This window comes from Sus scrofa, chromosome 11, assembly GCF_054392235.1.
Source record: "Sus scrofa isolate SSC_HxYL_T2T_F1_AM1 chromosome 11, Sscrofa_HxYL_maternal_Yorkshire_Landrace_v2.0, whole genome shotgun sequence".
Classification (NCBI taxonomy): domain Eukaryota; kingdom Metazoa; phylum Chordata; class Mammalia; order Artiodactyla; family Suidae; genus Sus; species Sus scrofa.
In genome coordinates, this window is record NC_139393.1 from 67,823,275 (window position 1) to 67,839,953 (window position 16,679).

The following is a 16,679-nucleotide window of genomic DNA, read 5'->3' on the forward strand; positions in this document are numbered from 1 at the left end:
AGATAAAATTATGTAAATTTACTAGCTAAAAAAAACCCTGAAAAATTCATAAACAGCCTTTGGTGTTACTGAATGTAACCCAATAGGTTCTTTGGTATGATGTGGAGTGGTTGAGGAGATTCTGTGGTTAACAGCACATTTTAGTTTGCAATGCCTGGATTTGTGTTTTTTTTTTTTTTTGCAACACCTGTGGCGTATAGAAGTTAATGGGCCAGGTATCGAATTCCAGAGCCACAGTTGTGACATATACCACAGCTGTGGTAAAGCCAGATCCTTTTAACCCACTGCTCTGGGGATCAAACCTGAGCCTCTGCAGCGACCCAGCTGCCACAGAAACAATGCCATATCCTTAACCCACTGCACCACAGCAGGAATTCCTGGGTTTGATTTCTGATTCCACCATTTATTTAACAGCTGTGTTGGTCTTGGGCCAGTCTCTCCTCTCTGTCTGTTTCCTATCTGCAGAACAGTGCTAATAGTGATAACTACTTTATAGGGTTGTTATAAAGATTAAATAAATGAATGAATATTCTTAAAAAGCATTTAGAATACCATCTGGCATCTAAGCACGATGCACATCTTCATGGTCATTCTCGTTCTTTTCATGGATAGAGCTGACTCCCAAGGCCTCTCTCCAGACGTGATCGCTGGGGAAGAAGATTCATGGGGAAGGTTTTTTGTTGTTGTTATTGTTGTTTGTTTGTTTTCCAAGCTAGGATACATGGATAAAGCTTTGCTTGAAGTCCTTGCATTTAAAAGCAGCTAATTTTGTTTTTCAATATCATTTATTAAGAAAGCTTCTAAAAAAAAAGCAAAACTAGTATTTAGGGAATTGATGTCAAAAATAATAGTAAGCATGATTTCGCTGAAGAACTATCTCAGCCATTGCCCTGGAATGGTTTTAGAGCAAGCAATCTATGGCTGGAAGTGCTGCCTTTGATATCAAATGGTCATTCAAAGTCCCATGACACTTAGCTAAGACTTAAAGTTATTCATCTCTTGGCAAAGGTTCAAATTTGACAATAAATTTCCTTTCAGTGGTTAAAGCATATATAGTCCCCCTTGCCTGATGCTTTTTTGTAGTTTCATTTTACTGGAGGAGGACTCGCTTCAGGTACTTGTGGATGAAGGGACATTCTTGTCATTCACAGCTTAGTGTTGAGTCAATCACATTTCAAAAATACATCTGGCCTTTTGGCTTATGGTTTCTAAAGCATTCCTTTTGTGAATTGACAACATTCCTCTGTCATGTTAAAATCACTTAAAGACTTCATTTTCGATCTTCTTTGTGAGAAATTCCCCTGAGCACTCTTACCTGAGCAGTTCTTTGAGAAATGTTTTAAAGAAATGCCAGCAATGGTAAAAGCTCACAAGGGCCCTTATAGATACAAAGTACTGAAGTAAAATACGATGCCTAAGGGTGATAAGAGAATAAACTAGACTTTAATAAGAACCTTATAAGGTTTAATGTAATTCTTATGACTTCTAAATTCTTTCGGAAAATTGTAATCTCACAGAATGTTCCAAAACAGTAACATAAAACAATTTTTAAAAAGTAACTTCTGTACACGCTTTAAAAAAACCTAAGAGACTGCTACCGAGTCTCTCAATTGAGATCTTTAACTCTAAATAGTTTGATTTTTGCATTGTGCCCCCAGATCCTACTTCATGAAATTCGAATACGAATTTCTCCGCACTGAGCACCTTGATTTCTAGGGAAGTATGTCATCTTAGTTCCAGTTGGTGTTTCTCACTTCTTGTCTTCTCTGAGTCTCTTCATACGCTCGCTCTTTTCGCCAGAATGCTCTTTCCCGCAATGGATTGGGAGAACGAGGTCGGCTTTCGTTTTATTTGTCTCCTTGCTGCGGGCAGCGCCCTTCTAATGTCTCTCCTACGTGGAACTGAGTTGACAGCAGCTCGGCGGGTGCGGACCCAGGCAGCGGGGCGGGGCGTAGGGGCGGGGCCTGGACGCGGGGCGGGGCTGGGGCGGGGCCTACCGGGGAGCGAGACCAGCGGGCGCATCCCAGGTTGGCGGCTTCTAGCCTAGCCCGCGGCGACGGAGGCAGTGGCAGGAGCCGGATGCTCTAGGGCTTCTTGCGGCTCCAGCCTTCTTCCTCGCTCGTGCAGCGCCATCTCGCCCCCATTGGAGAGGGAGACCCCGCGGCGTTCTGCCCAAGAACTGACGTCTCAGCCTCGGGGCACCTCTGGAGAAAGCCAAGTGCTCACAGGTGAAGCCTGTGTCCCAGAGTGGGCGGTCCGCTTGCCGCCGGATCGCACCTCTTGAGAACCTCGACCGCCGAGCCCTTTCCAGTGCCTGCAGGGCAGGGCGCGCGGGGAGAGTGGGGTCCACGGCAGGGTAGGGAGTGACCAGGACACCGGTGATGGACGCACAGACCTGGCGCGTGGGCTGTCTCTGTCTCCTCCTTCTGGCTCTCGTTGGGTCTACCCGAAGCCACGGGGTGCAAAGCTGCGAAGAAGTTCGGAAACTTTTCCAGTGGCGCCTGGTGGGACCTGTCAAGGGGCTGCCGGATTCGCCGCGGGCAGGTAAGGCGCGGAAGGTGGGCGCGGGGCTATGAGCCTGGGCGCGGACTCGGGCGTCCGGGGCGCCAGCCCTGCGCTCTCCAGTTTCTCAGGATGGCCCTTCGTGGGAAGATGACCTTTCAGCCCCTCCGGCCGCTCAAGGTGAATCCAGGGAGGCTTTTGGGGAAGCACGGTGTGAACACCCACCCCATGAGCGCAGCGCAGCTCAGGGGACTCCCTGACTCGCCTGGGGCTGAGCTGTCTCTGGGCATTTGCCTCCCGCCTGGCTCTCTTGGTCTCGGTTTGTGCATTGGAAGAGGCCAGTAAAGCTGACAGCTGGGGACAGCGCGGCCTGACGCGTTTCTGTTCCGAGTGGGAACTTCCCCAGTGCCCCGCCGGGGGGCCTCGGTTTGCTGCTTTCTCGTGCGGTGGACGGAGTTGGGTTGGTCGCTCCAAGTTTGATACTAAACCTGCGTCATCCTCCTTTGCTGGAGAATGGGGCACTGCAAAGGCAGTCTGTCACCTCTGTCATTAGGACTCAGACCCAGTACACCTACAGTAGCGTGACCCTTAGCGGTTTCTCCGCGCGGTGGTACCAAGCCCTTCTTGCAGGAACCCGAACTCGGAGCCAGCAGTAATTTCATCTGCTGAAAGATGTGCCTGCAACAGGCGATCAAACGGAATGCACTGGGGAGCCACTTAACATGGGTGAGATCTACCAGAGATGGAAGCGGAAAGAATACAGTGTCGAGTCTGCTTCTCATAAGCGCCGGTGCCTGCACCTTTACTCCGTGCTCCTTACCCCGACCCCGCAAATTTCCCTCTGCACGGACTTTCCAGGTTACACTCAGTCTGGAAGAATAGGTCTTAGTTGTCAAACGCAAGGACAGGTGTCTGGAGCTAAGATCTTACTGGAACAATGCACCTAATTATGAGGCCAACACACTGACAAATGCTGTCAGATTATTGGTTGAACAAAGAACTTGAGGAGGATGCTTGGTCTAAAATCCATCCTCTGAGTTTTTAGGTTAGACGACTTGCTCTTAGCACTGTGAAACTGTAGCTCTTCTGCTTGATTTTTTTTTTCTTTTTCTTGTGTGTCAGAGTCATCCTAAAAGGAAAATATGGGCATTTAGGTACATTAAATCCATTTTAGTTTACATCTCTAGTCTTTCGAACAAACACAAATATTTATTCAAATACCTATTTGGTACTAGGCACTTTTCCCTGCTGCTTGAAACAACATAGTTGGATAGTCTCAGCTTAGGACAGTTCTTCTGACTTCAAAAATACTACTACTGATTGTAAACCTGTTTTCTTATTTCATTGCATTCTTTTCATGAAAAAATAAACATCACTTATCAGTAGCTAATGCAACTAAAGTGAATGTGTGTGTTGGCAAGGGGGGCGGGGTGAGGGCATGGAGCTGTGAAATCCTCCCCTGTTATTAGATTTTGCTCCCTGCCCCACCATAATTTTGGCAGGTATGTTCAGTAAATGTTGACAGTAAGGCCTTGGTTTCACTTCCCCTCTCCTATCTCAGTATTTCTGATGCTTACTAAATGCAATACAATGACTAGAAGGTATTACATTTCTAGAACCTTGGGTATGTTTCATCTCTTTTGAAGAGGAACTTTGCAGAGTATCAGTCACTGGCATAACAGTTTACTGAATCTAAAGCTCTGTCTTACAGAGAAGGAAATGGTTCTACTTACCTGTGTTTGATACACATGACACACAAGAAGAGCCACAATGGCAGGCATCTTCTTTTCTCAGACATTCGAAAGTGTTCCCCATTGCTAGTACCTTTCTTTTTCTGTGGCTTAAGGTGGTGGAGGAATAGCAGTGGCAGCTATTGAAGGAGGCCATGCAGGGATGTGCTCTTAGGGCCTCTGTGGTGCTGGAGAGAAGTGCTGAATTCCGTTGACATTTGCATTAAGAAAAAGTCACATGAAAGTATTATTCTGAATCGGAATCACCAGTAACAGGCACTCACATCTGAATTTAATATAATTCTGAATTGAATTCTGCATTTTTCTTGTCTGTTATTGACCATTTTTATTTGAATAATTAAGTAAAATATTAAACTTTTAACATTGATGTCTCCCTTCTTTCACTAAAAAAAAAAAAAAAAAACTCACCCCCCAATTGAGTAAACCACACATCCATGGTTCATAAATGCTTTTCTTTATTTTTGTATTTATATATGATCTATAACATTTAGCTTGAATGAATATAGTAGTTGAATCTTATTTTCTAAAATTATTATTAACTTCAAGAGAGAACATAGTTAATGTCTAAGTAATCGTTCTCTACAAGAATACAAATACCAATATTCTTTTTAACAACTGTCTGTGTTTAACACATAGGTTTTCATTGACTAAAGCTAATACATTTAAATTGGACATTTGTTTTCCTTGAAAGTTATCTTTTTTAGTGCTTTCTTTCATTTCTTGTCCACAAGTGGTGAATTCTTGAGCTGTCTGTCCAAAATGTCATTTTTATAAAATAAGCAAGTAGGATAACTTTTTACAATTTCATGCTATATTTGTGACTTTTACATCTTCTGAAACTGTTACCCAATTTGAAATTATTAAAATGGTGAGAACAGCCATTCAAGCTGTTTCTCAGATTCCCCTCACCTTTGTTCTCTACCCTGCTCCAATTCTTTTAAGCCTATTGAGCTCTTAAGGATGTTTGGATGAGAAATGTAGAAAAGGAGAGAAGGTGTAAATGTGATTAGAATTACAGATTTCCTTGTGTTCTGATTTTATTTCCTCAGTAGTAGTCAAGGTGCCCTTTGCTCTTGTTTATTTTATTCAGAGAAGAACTGTTAGTGAAAGTGTCTTTTAAAGTCCTTTTATTTTTATTTTATTTATTGGGAGAAGGTATAATGCTTTCCCATTGAAATTCTCTTCACACAGTCATTGATCACACGCATTATTTCCTTTTTTTAAAGAAGATAATTCCGAAAGGAGAAGCTTATGTAAATCCAAGGCTACCTCTGATAATTTATATATCAACTAGTTTTTAAAATGTGGATGATCCTTGATGCAGAGAATAGCTTGTGAATGAGAACTTTTTCTTGGTAGCTTTGGCTGTAAATGGGATAATAAAAATAAACTTGATGTGGCAAAATTAAATTCTAATACTATAGGATATTTTAAGTAGTGCTCTATAGTTTTTTTTCTTTTTCTTTTTTTTTTTTTTAAACTGCTTTGATTATAATCCAATCTTATATTGGCTTTAAGGGCAGTGTTATTGCATACTCATATCCAAGAGAAAGAATCAACCTGGTGACTTTGGAGTTTGGAATTACAGACATTTGGGTTCAAAACTGGGTAGCTCTGTGACTTTAATCAGTTATCCTCTTTGAATCTCTGTTTTCTTATCTGTAAAATGGAAATATTAGTTCTTAAAGACTCGTTGCATCAATGAAATGAAATAATATATGTATGTAAAATAACAAATCCAGGCACACAGCAAGTACTCAAAGAATGTATTGCTATTATTAGAATTTTTTATTTAATATCTTGATTTTAAGTGGACTTGGCCTTTAAAGGTGAGATTTTTGCTTTGAATCTCTATAAATCAGAATATGTTTTCATAATAACTAGTTTTTCAAGTCACTAATGATTGTTTCTAAAATTGGCAAATACATTCCTATATGAAATGATTTTTGTTAGGTTATGGTGAACATTTTGTTTTGTTTCAGGAACTAATGGAAACTCAAAGAAACCTATCTGAAGTGGTACTTATTATGTGGTAGTGTATATTCTGTTTCTTTTTGTGGACTAAGGGAAACTCTAAGAAAGAAACCAGGTTACACAGCAACCACTGCTGGCTGTAGCACCCACAGCCACTGGCACCACCACCATCCTACCCTCTATAATCAGGGAGGTGAAGGAGTGTGTATGAGGTGGCTTAGAGATTCACACAGTTAGATGGCCAAAGTCAGTCATTGGCCGTAACCTCAATCTGAGACTTGTTTCTCATGAACTAACCCCTCTTGCTGCTTAAATACCATAGTTATGATGTTCAAAAGCTATAAAAGGGACCTGCACTCTGATGTCAGGGCAGATTATTAACATGGGGATTGCCCTGTGTAGAAGTCCACCAGCCAAGAAGTATCAGAAACAAGATGATATTCAAACAAACTAGGTCTTACTTGCTCAGCAAGGAAATTTGCACAGTTTAGGAACTGTGGGTGTCTCAGTAAGAGGCTGTTGCAAGGGTTTTTTTTTGTGGGATTTGGGCTTGTGCTGAGTGATTACCAGGGTTTAAGGAAGCAGGGTGATGCAGGAACCGCGTGTCTTCATAACTTACCTGAGGTTTGGAAAATTAAGGTGGCAATAATTGTATTTAATGAAGAAGCAGGCGTCACTCTTGTTGGTCATAAGAGGAGGGTGTTTAGTCATTCTTGTGGTTGTAGAGTGTCCTTGTGACTATTCTGCTGCATCACAGGTCTCAAGTGGCTTTGTCTCATCATCATTTTCTTATTCTGAGCATGTTATCTCTGTTGAGTTGTAAACATCAAGGCCAGTTCCAGTGTTAGGGAAAGTTGTCACTTTCTCCTCTGGAAAATCCAGTGTGTGTTATTATGTTTAAGAAAATGATGTGTTTATTGTTTTTTTTTTTTAATCCAGGCTTTTAGTGAAGCTTAATGATAGGGAAAGCGAGTATGATTTTCTGTTTTAGGGCCATAGAGGTTGACTGTCCAGCAGGGCATGAATTGTTGTAGTCGCATCCTATTCTCTCATAGTCAGTTTACTAACAAATGTAAATGTTGTTTGTGTCCCCACCCTTTCTCCTTCCCCAAATTTATGTTCCTTTTCGCCAAGTGTCCAGCATCCTGCATTTATATAATTTGCTTTAAGGAGGGGTTCAATTTGGGGAACTTAAGAATAGCATTTTATAATTATTCTATATTCCTCTAACTATGTATCCAGCTTGTTAGGACTTTCTAGAGTATGAATTTTTGGATTGTCTAATAACACTTTCTTGATTTATAACATTTCTTTTATCATTAACTGGTATAAGATCAAGAGTAACATTCCAACATCCAGATGCTACTCCTAAACAGATATGATTTATAAATCAGTGGCCTTTTGGTATAACTGTTCCAGAAAGCACAAAGCCATTTTGTTAAAATGGAATCATGAGAGACTTCAGTTTGTTGAAATAGACTGTGAACGTGGTGCCCAGTCCACTTGGTTAAGTAACAAGAGCAATTAATTTTAATAGAGGGTAGCCACTTTCCATGTTAACTTTCTTTTATAAAGGCCTGGCCTTGAATTAGAAGAAAAGACAACATCAATTGTGCCCTCAATTCTTCTATTTTTCAGCTTTAGACATTTCACACTTCACAAATGATACTGCCAAAATCATCCTAAAATGATTAGTCATTCTTCTGTGAACTGCAAGTAGCACAGATTTTGATTAGCCATATTAGGTTCACATATGGCTGCCATGTAAGATGGATGTATAATGCACTTTTACAGAAAGAAAATGATATTTTGTACTTTCATGTTTTATGAAAGAATCTACATTCTTCTGAAAATTTAAAGTACCGAAAAGTGCAAAGAAAGTAAAAATAATTTTCCATCCAGAAATAACCACCAACAACCCTTTGAATTATCTTTCAACAACCTCATCAATCTTTTACTCAACATATATATATATTTTGAAAGAATGTAGACTCACTTTATCTTTCTTTGTAACATGCCTTTTCCAACCATGAGTGTCTCAGTATTTCTCATGCCATTAAACATCCTTCTAAATACACATTTTTAGCAACTGTGTAGGATTCTACTGAATCACTGTACCATTAGTTGAATTCTTTATTCTTGTTGGAAATGTAAGCTTCCGATATTTGCCACCATAAAGTCACATGCCTAAGGACAGGAGAGGCAAATGTAAAACTCTTGCCCTACGCACAGCTTTACACGTTATCTACATTCATTCAATTCTAGGGTTTTTCAGTGTCAGCACCATTGACCCGTGGGGCGGGATAATTCTTTTTTGTTGGCAGAGGAGGGGGCTGCTGTCCTGTGTATCATAGGTATTTAGAAGCTTCCCTGACCTTTACCTCCTGGATGCCAGTAGAAACACCTTCTCCTCCCCAGTTGTGACAACCAAAGATGTCTCTAAACGTTGCCAAATGACCTAAGAGAGGCAGGTGAAATCATCCTGATTGAGAACTGCTGGCATAAATGTCCAGCCCATGGGTCCTTCACAGACACGCACACACACATACTCTCTCTCTCTCTCTCTCTCTTACACACACACACACACACACACTGCATCTGGCTGCTTTGCATGCCTCAGGTCTCAGCTTAAATGTCAGCTCTTCAGAGAGGCCTTTCTCTAGCTCACTGAACTCTGCTCCCCTTTGTTTCTTTCATGGCACTTATCATGGTGCCATATTTCTTTTCTTTTTACTGTTGATCTTTCACCACTAGATTGTGTGCATGATGAGCCTAGAGGACATGTCTACCAAGGCTGGTTTCATGGACGTGAGACCTGTGTAGTCACACAGAGTCCCATACTCACTCTTGTTCTTTTTTTTTTTTTTTTGTCTTTTTGCTATTTCTTGGGCCGCTCCCGCGGCATATGGAGGTTCCCAGGCTAGGGGTCCAATCGGAGCTGTAGCCACCGGCCTACACCACAGCCACAGCAACGCGGGATCTGAGCCGCATCTGCAACCTACACCACAGCTCACGGCAACGCCGGATCGTCAACCCACTGAGCAAGGCCAGGGACCCAACCCGCAACCTCATGGTTCCTAGTCGGATTCGTTAACAACTGCGCCACGACGGGAACTCCGTCACTCTTGTTCTAATGTTCTGCTGTTGCCATCTTGAAGTGTGAATAAAGGGTCCTATGTTTTCTTTTTGCATTGGGCCCTGCTAATTATGTAGCAAGTCTAGTTGTGTACTCTTATTCACTGTAGACTATCTGGTGTCTATAATAGTGCCTGACCCAGATTAAGAGGTGAAATATCTGTTGACTATTTTAGTGATGCTTCAAGGAACATCTTATTGCATCATTGGAACTCCTTTGATTCTTAAGTTAAACTCTAGAAGTCGGTGCACCAAGTATTGAATATCCAAAGTTCTATGTATACGATGATATTTTTATGATTTCATTTTATATTCATAGGTAACAAGAGGTTCAATTTATTGTGTTTATGATTTTTTTATGCTTGATATTAATAGAATGAGAAATATAGAAGGTAAAATTAAAAAAATGTATTTTTATCTGGGCTCAGTTGTGTTGTTGAATAAATTTTTGATGTGGAGTTAATATCTTCTTAAGTAACTCTGCCACAAATTTTATAAAGTGACCCAATGCTTTTAAGTTTAAAGAAATTTTTGTGTAATACTAGCTAATATTTTTGAAATGGAGTAAACGAATAACCGAACAAATGTCCTCTGGGGAAATGAAGATTATTTAACATTTATGGGATTCATTTAGAATTGTTATCATCATGGAAACAGTGTAACTGATCTGTCTTAGAACATTAATCGATTATTGGGAGAATGGAGAAAAATTGAGATGACCAAATGTAATTTACATTTGGCTGTGGATTGGTTGGTATGTATTTTAAATATATGTCTTGCAAAATTGTTTCTTTCCATGAGAAAAACTGATAGTAAAGAACTAGAAAATGATTTGATTTTTTAACCTCCCATCCTTTTTAAAATCCATGTTGGGAGAAAGTACAAACCGCTTATCTATGGACTTATTCCTGAGCCAGGAGGATTGTTTATTAGAGGACATTAACTTGGGGTCCAGTTTCTATGCAACCAAGTAGATAGGTAACAGCCTTTTGAAAGAAGCAAGAAAATAATTGTTATATCACAAAACATGGTATACAGTAGCAGGTGTAATTTGTCTCTAAAGTATTTCCAACACTTCCAAATTTATAAATTTGGGCTAGTGTTTAAAACTTATTTTAAGCAGTATCTTAGAAAAGCTTTTTTTTTTTCTTTATTAAATGTGGCTGGTTGTTTATTGAGGATATCTTAGAATTGATTTTAGGAAATTTTACCTAAGTAGAAGAATTACTTAAGTCAGCCCGAATGAGACATGCATATTTTGGGTTCAGCTATTAACTGAAATATGTTTCAAGTACGTCATATTTAAAAGATGTTAACATTTCTTGTTTCATAGTTTAAATTGTTTACTATACTTTTTAGGGTAATGGGTTTGAATTACTGGTTTCCCTCTCTGTGCTGTCACAACCAGATTTGAGTTTTTATAATTCTATATAGCAATGGAATGGAATAATTTTTGGAAACTACCTTTCTGGAGCTCATAGTCTTTTGCTTTTCCTTGTCATAAAGTTCCAAGGGACTTTAGGATAAAAAGCACTCCAAGAGCGTGACTTCATTGATCAAATGGACATAGAAATTATTTCTCGATGTCCTTGTTCATTGCACTTATACTCTTTAAATGGGAGATTGTCAATATTAAATTACCTGCTCAGATTTATTTGCTTTTGAACAACTCTCTTATTTAGTAAGGTTATACCAAGTTACTAGGTTCGTTTTCTTTTGATCATTGAAAATGTCTGTGTTTAATGAGCTGAAACTGAAGTAGGTCAATAAAATGAAGAGATTAACGGTCTGTTCTCCACCAGGCTTAGAATACATTTTACTTCAGGGGAAGAAAGTCATTTTTTAAAAAGGTTTTTTGATAAACTTAAAAGGTAAAGGAAATAATAACATTGAAAGAGTCAAAAAGCTGAGGAATCCATGAGTTCTTCAGTGTCCTCTTTGTCAGGCGAAGATATGTGGATCCGCTTTTGAATAGTTAAGACCTTTAGTTACAAAACTAAATGTTACTTTTTACTTTTCTAAGTTTAGGGTCACTGATAAGCTTGAGGTTGCTAAATATTTAATATTTAACTTATCTTTGGAAATATATGAAAAACAAGGAAAAATGGTAGGAATGACAAAGCACGGAAAAGTTGTCATGGATAAATAAATGGGAAAATGAGGCATTTTAACTTATAATTTGTCCCATATTATGGCCACATGTTTTAGTGAATACCAATGAATTTAGTTCTAAAATAGTTTGATCTTGACTCTATCACTTAGTAATAGCTGGGTGACTTTTAGCAAACAACTCAATGTCTCAGAAAATGTTTTCCTTTCTTCCCGGGGATAGTATGTTCCTTTTCCCTTTCAATGTTTTTTGAGTACCACATGGTATGGTGTAAAAGCTTTGTAAATAGTAATATAATCCATGGTAATATTAATTCATTCTATTACAAATGTACTTCTTTTTTTTTTTTTTTTTTTTTTTTTTTTTTTGGTCTTTTTAGGGCCACACCCGAGGTGGCATGTGGAGGTCCCCAGGCTAGGGGTCCAATTGGAGCTGTAGCCTCCCGTCTGTGCCAGAGCCACAGCAATGTGGGATCCAAGCCATGTCTGTGACCTACACCACAGCTCACAGCAATGCCGGATCCTTAACCCAGGATCCTTAACCCACTGAGCAAGGTCAGGGATCGAACCTGCGTCCTCATGGATTCTAGTCAGGTTGGTTAACCGCTGAGCCACGACGGGAACTCCTACAAATGTACTTCTTAGATACATTTAAAAAAATTCTTGGAGTTTCCATTGTGGCTCAGTGGGTTAAGGATCTGATGTTGCCACAATCTAGCTGTGGCTTAGGTTGTAGATAGGCTCAGATCTGGTGTTGGTGTGGCTGTGGTGTAGGCCGCAGCTGCAGCTCCCATTTGACCCCTGTCCTGGGAACTTACATATACTGCAAGTGTGGCTATAAAGAAAAAAAAAAAGAATTTGGTATATGAGATCAGGAAGCAGGCAAAGTAGAAGCCCTTTTCCTTCATGCTGGTAAAATACCAAACTTTCATACAGCCTTCTTCCATCAGTTACTCTCAAAGCAGTGATTCTATACTCGTAGAAACATAATCCATCTTTTCATTACTTTGGTTAATAAAGTAATTAAAGTAATTTTTTATTTATAGTTTAATTCTATGGTAAAATCAGATTTGTTTGTTCATACTATGTAGTTTGAAAACTAAAGACTGGTCTTTTGTAAAATGATGTTATTTTTTTTTTTTATGGCCACACCCTTTGCACACAGAGGTTCCCAGGCCAGGGGTCTAATCAGAGCTCCAGCTGCCAGCCCACGCCAGAGCCACAGGAATGCAGGATCTGAGCAGCCTCTGTGACCTACACCACAGCTCACAGCAACACCGGATGCTTAACCAATTGAGTGAGGCCAGGGATCGAACTGGAAACCTCATGGTTCCTAGTCAGATTCATTTCTGCTGCGCCACGATGGGAACTCCCTGTAAAATGATGTCATTTCAATTATTCTATTAAGAGAAGAGGGAGGTACTTTGCTGGAAATACGCTGATTAAACACCATCAGGGGAGGTTCTGCAACAGGTGATTGACTTCCTCAGGGAGTGGGAGTTCATTCTCTGCTGTGTTTTATCTCGTTGTTGTATGTGGTAGGGCTATGAGGTCCTGGGTGTCTCCTGTATCGGGGATAAGAACTTCTTTTCCACGCAAGAGGCACAAAGGTGGAGTGTGCTGAAAAGTCTATGCTCGCCCCTGTAGGTGGACTCTCCACCCTGCTCTGTTCCTGGATGACATCAAAGGCATTCTTGCCTCTGGCAGCCTGTGGGAATCAGTGGCTGGAGAAGAAGCCTGGGCAAGTGGAGTGTGATGCTTCCCAGGTCTCACCTGGGAGGTCCCTGCTGGCTGCCTAAGTCCCTTTACCTAAGTTCACAGTGCCTGTTGGGTGACCTCCAGCTCTCTCTGGATTCTGGTAGCTACTTTCCCCTCTTGTCCCCTCAGGGGTAGAAACATCCCCTTCTCAGTATCAGCTAAAGAGTGTTGCGATATCCCGTATAGTTTGTCTATACCCTACCCTTTATAAAAAATGTATTAAGTAATTCTTTTTGAGATACCAATCCATTTCCTTTCAGCATCTTTCCTGTATGTCAAACTCTACAGACTTTAGATTTGTAAACCTGCAGCTTTCAGAGATCATTTGATTTGTAATTAAAATACGTAGAAACATAAATCTGTTCGAGGGTTGATGTATAAATGCTTTTAGAAGTTCTGATGAATGATCATCTCTTTATTCATATTCCCTTGCCTTGTGATTGATCATGCTTCTGTTGTTTCTTTCTTTCCTTTTTCCTCTCACACTTTTTATGAAGCACACGGGTCCTGGCTAGCTCTTTAGGTTTCAGTTGGAAATATGACTAAATAGACAACATGCCAGAATAATACAGTAGTTTTAATTTCCACCCACGCTACTAGGTCAACCAGTCACCAGATCCCACAGAATCTGTTTCACAAGTGTCCCTGTAGTTTCTCTATCCGTGACCATTGCCACCACCAACCATGCTTTAACCTCATGCCTTCTTGTGGCTTGATTACTCAATCAGCCTACATCTATTCTTGGCCCTTGCCAATTCATTTCCTGATTGATCCCCAATGAAACTAAACCTGATCTTTATTTCTTGTGTTAAGTCCTTCAATGATTTTCCGTTGCCTTTCTCTTCAAAAAGGAACAACAAAAAAGAACTTATGTTCCAATACATAACTTCTGTATAATCAAAAAGTTTAAAAAATCACAGTGAAATCAATGAAGGAAAAACTCTATGGTATTTCATCTCTAATGGACATTTACCAAAAGGTTAGCATCTTTAATAAGAAATGAGCTCTTATAAATTGGTAGCAAAGACAATAATATTCCAAGGGAAGTGAAAAAAGAACATAAAGATGAAATGATTAAATGACTAATCAGGATATATGAAGATGACTGAGCTTAACATTAACTGGGGAAAAACAATTTCTTAGGAATACCATATTGTCAAAGATTAAAAGTACTGATATCCCTTGCTCCTGTGATTGTGGCAAGTAGAGTATTCTCGTCCACAAATACTGAGAGAGAAGACTGATGAAAACTCTCTATATTCATTAGGGATTTTGCATCTATCATTCAAAATTTTAATTTTACATACCCTTGGCTTACCAATTCCAATTTATAGGAGAGAATTTGTTACTATTCTAACAAAGTAATTGGACAAATTTAAACTTATACACACACATATAAGTAGGTTTATTGCACAGAACATCTGCAGCTAATGTAGGTCTCTCCTAATGTCCATTAAATAATGAATTATGGATAATCATGTGGACATTAAAGCAAGAGAGATAAAGCTATAACGAAAGAAGAGCAAGTGATTTGTGGTCCTATTGAAACAGAAAAATGAATTATTGCCTGACTTAAGTAAAAAAGAAGGCAACTATTGCATATCAGTTTATGTACAAACATACCCTAAAACAACATGTACAAAATGCCATTAATAGTAAATAATATTGGAAAGTAGAGTTAAGAGAAAAAGAAGTTAAGAAGTAAAAATATACTTTACAGAATTTCTGTGTCCTTTGAATTTTTTAAAAAAAGATGATTTTTTCCCAATGATTCAGATTTTTAATTTTCCCCACTATAAGTGAAATTTTTGAATGTAAGTGATTCACACTTAAGGGAACATTGAGATGAAGCTATTGCAATTCCTCCATCTGAGCATCTCTGTGTGATGATAACTCTAAGGCTCCTGGGCTTGAGTCCAGTAGCAGCAATGAAAACAGGTAATCCCATCACTTCTGTCCTAATGTCCTAACATCTTTGATGTAGCTTCTCAGCCCCTTCATGATCTGGCTCCTTCTTCAGATTCACATGCTCTTTTTCTCCCCATTTGGAAGGTGGGTTTTTGATCCTGTGCTACTGCAAGTAAAGTTGTTCCTCTCAGGTTATTTCTGGACGTACTGAGGTGCTCTAAATGAACTTCAGAGCCAGGACTTATCTCTAAAGTGATCTCTGAAACAGCGTACCTTGTTTTGGAGAGTTAGGAACTCCAGAGAATAAAGGGCAACAATGTTGTTTATTTCTCGGAGGTCCTGGGAAAACCCCCACCATCTGCCCTTAGATTTTTTCTCACTGTAAAATGGGAGTGTTACAGGGGATAATGAAATCTGTCCCTTTTTTTTTTTTTTTTTTGGCTGTACCCATGGCATGTGAAAGTTCCCAGGCCACGGATCAGGCTTGTGCCACAGCAGCAACCCGAGCCACTACAGTGACCATGCTGGGTCCTTAACCTGCTGCACCACAAGGGAGCTCCCAGGGCTAACTTAATCTGGAGTGGATACAGTGTCCTATTCCATTTTGGTCCTTTTCTCTAGAATGGAAAAGTCTTGGTTCAGCCCATTCATAAATATAGAGTTAAAGTTGCCCTGGTAATATCAATATCTGAAGGAAAACTAGAGTTATTTTTTTCTTCTTTAAAGAGGCTGACGTCAATTATAATATTAATGAACAAGTTCATCAGATTCTGTATGCAAGTCTGCCTTTTGTTCCAATCAAACAAGCTTTGGAAAAGCCCTAGGAATTGCTTCCTGAGGTTGCCTAGTGATGGTCTGAGCCTGATCATACAGAGAGTGATGGGGATATAATTCTAGAGACCTTTCAGGACTTACCTAATTGGTGTTTTTTATCCATTACTGGCCATGACCTTCCCCAGCAAGTGCATGGACTAGCTGGGATTAGTCAGAGAAACGAGACTGATAACCTTGAATGGCTCTATTCAATTTCTTAGCCAATCTGTGAAGATCTTTGGCTTCTTGGGGAAAATCTGCAGCTCTGGCTTGTAAATCAGCTTTCATCCAGAGTTCCTCTTCTTGGAGAGACAAGAAAGGGCCTCAGGGTGAGAGAGCTCCCTTTTCTGGCCTCCTGCTTAGTTGAGGTTTCTATGTATTAATTTTTTCACATACGACATGGTCGCTTGTTAACTCGCGAGTGGGAAAATCTCCCAGACCCTTCACCACTCTCTGCTAACTTCCCCCAGCTCGCATCATACTCAGACCTGGTATTCCATTTCAGCCCTACCTTGAGGCTTTTGGTTTCCCCAATGAACCTCACCTCTTCTTACATCTTGCCTTTTGTCACCTCTTTGTGGAATATTATTCTCTCCACCCCTCCTGCTTTTCTGCCTCCAATCTCGTCTGATGAATCAGAGTTCAGTTTTGTTTTGCTGCTTATTAGCTTTGTGAACCTAGACACATTTAACCATAATAAATTCACCTTCTCATTTATTCAACAGCAAT

The 16,679-nt window shown here is 39.9% G+C and overlaps 1 protein-coding gene across 5 annotated transcripts in view; it reads left to right on the forward strand.

The window, feature by feature from the left end:
• Window positions 1–2,033: 2,033 nt before the first annotated feature.
• The window catches only part of GPC5 (glypican 5), a 1,359,194-nt gene continuing 1,344,548 nt past the window's right edge, over window positions 2,034–16,679 (forward strand). For all 5 annotated transcript variants that reach the window (XR_014820113.1, XM_021065368.2, XM_084982488.1 and 2 more), the window contains exon 1: window positions 2,034–2,544. Coding sequence is in view for 3 of the 5 variants with exons in the window: in XM_021065368.2 (XP_020921027.2) it covers window positions 2,382–2,544 (163 nt within the window). In the remaining 2 variants the exon portion in view is untranslated. The remainder of the gene's footprint in view (window positions 2,545–16,679) is intronic.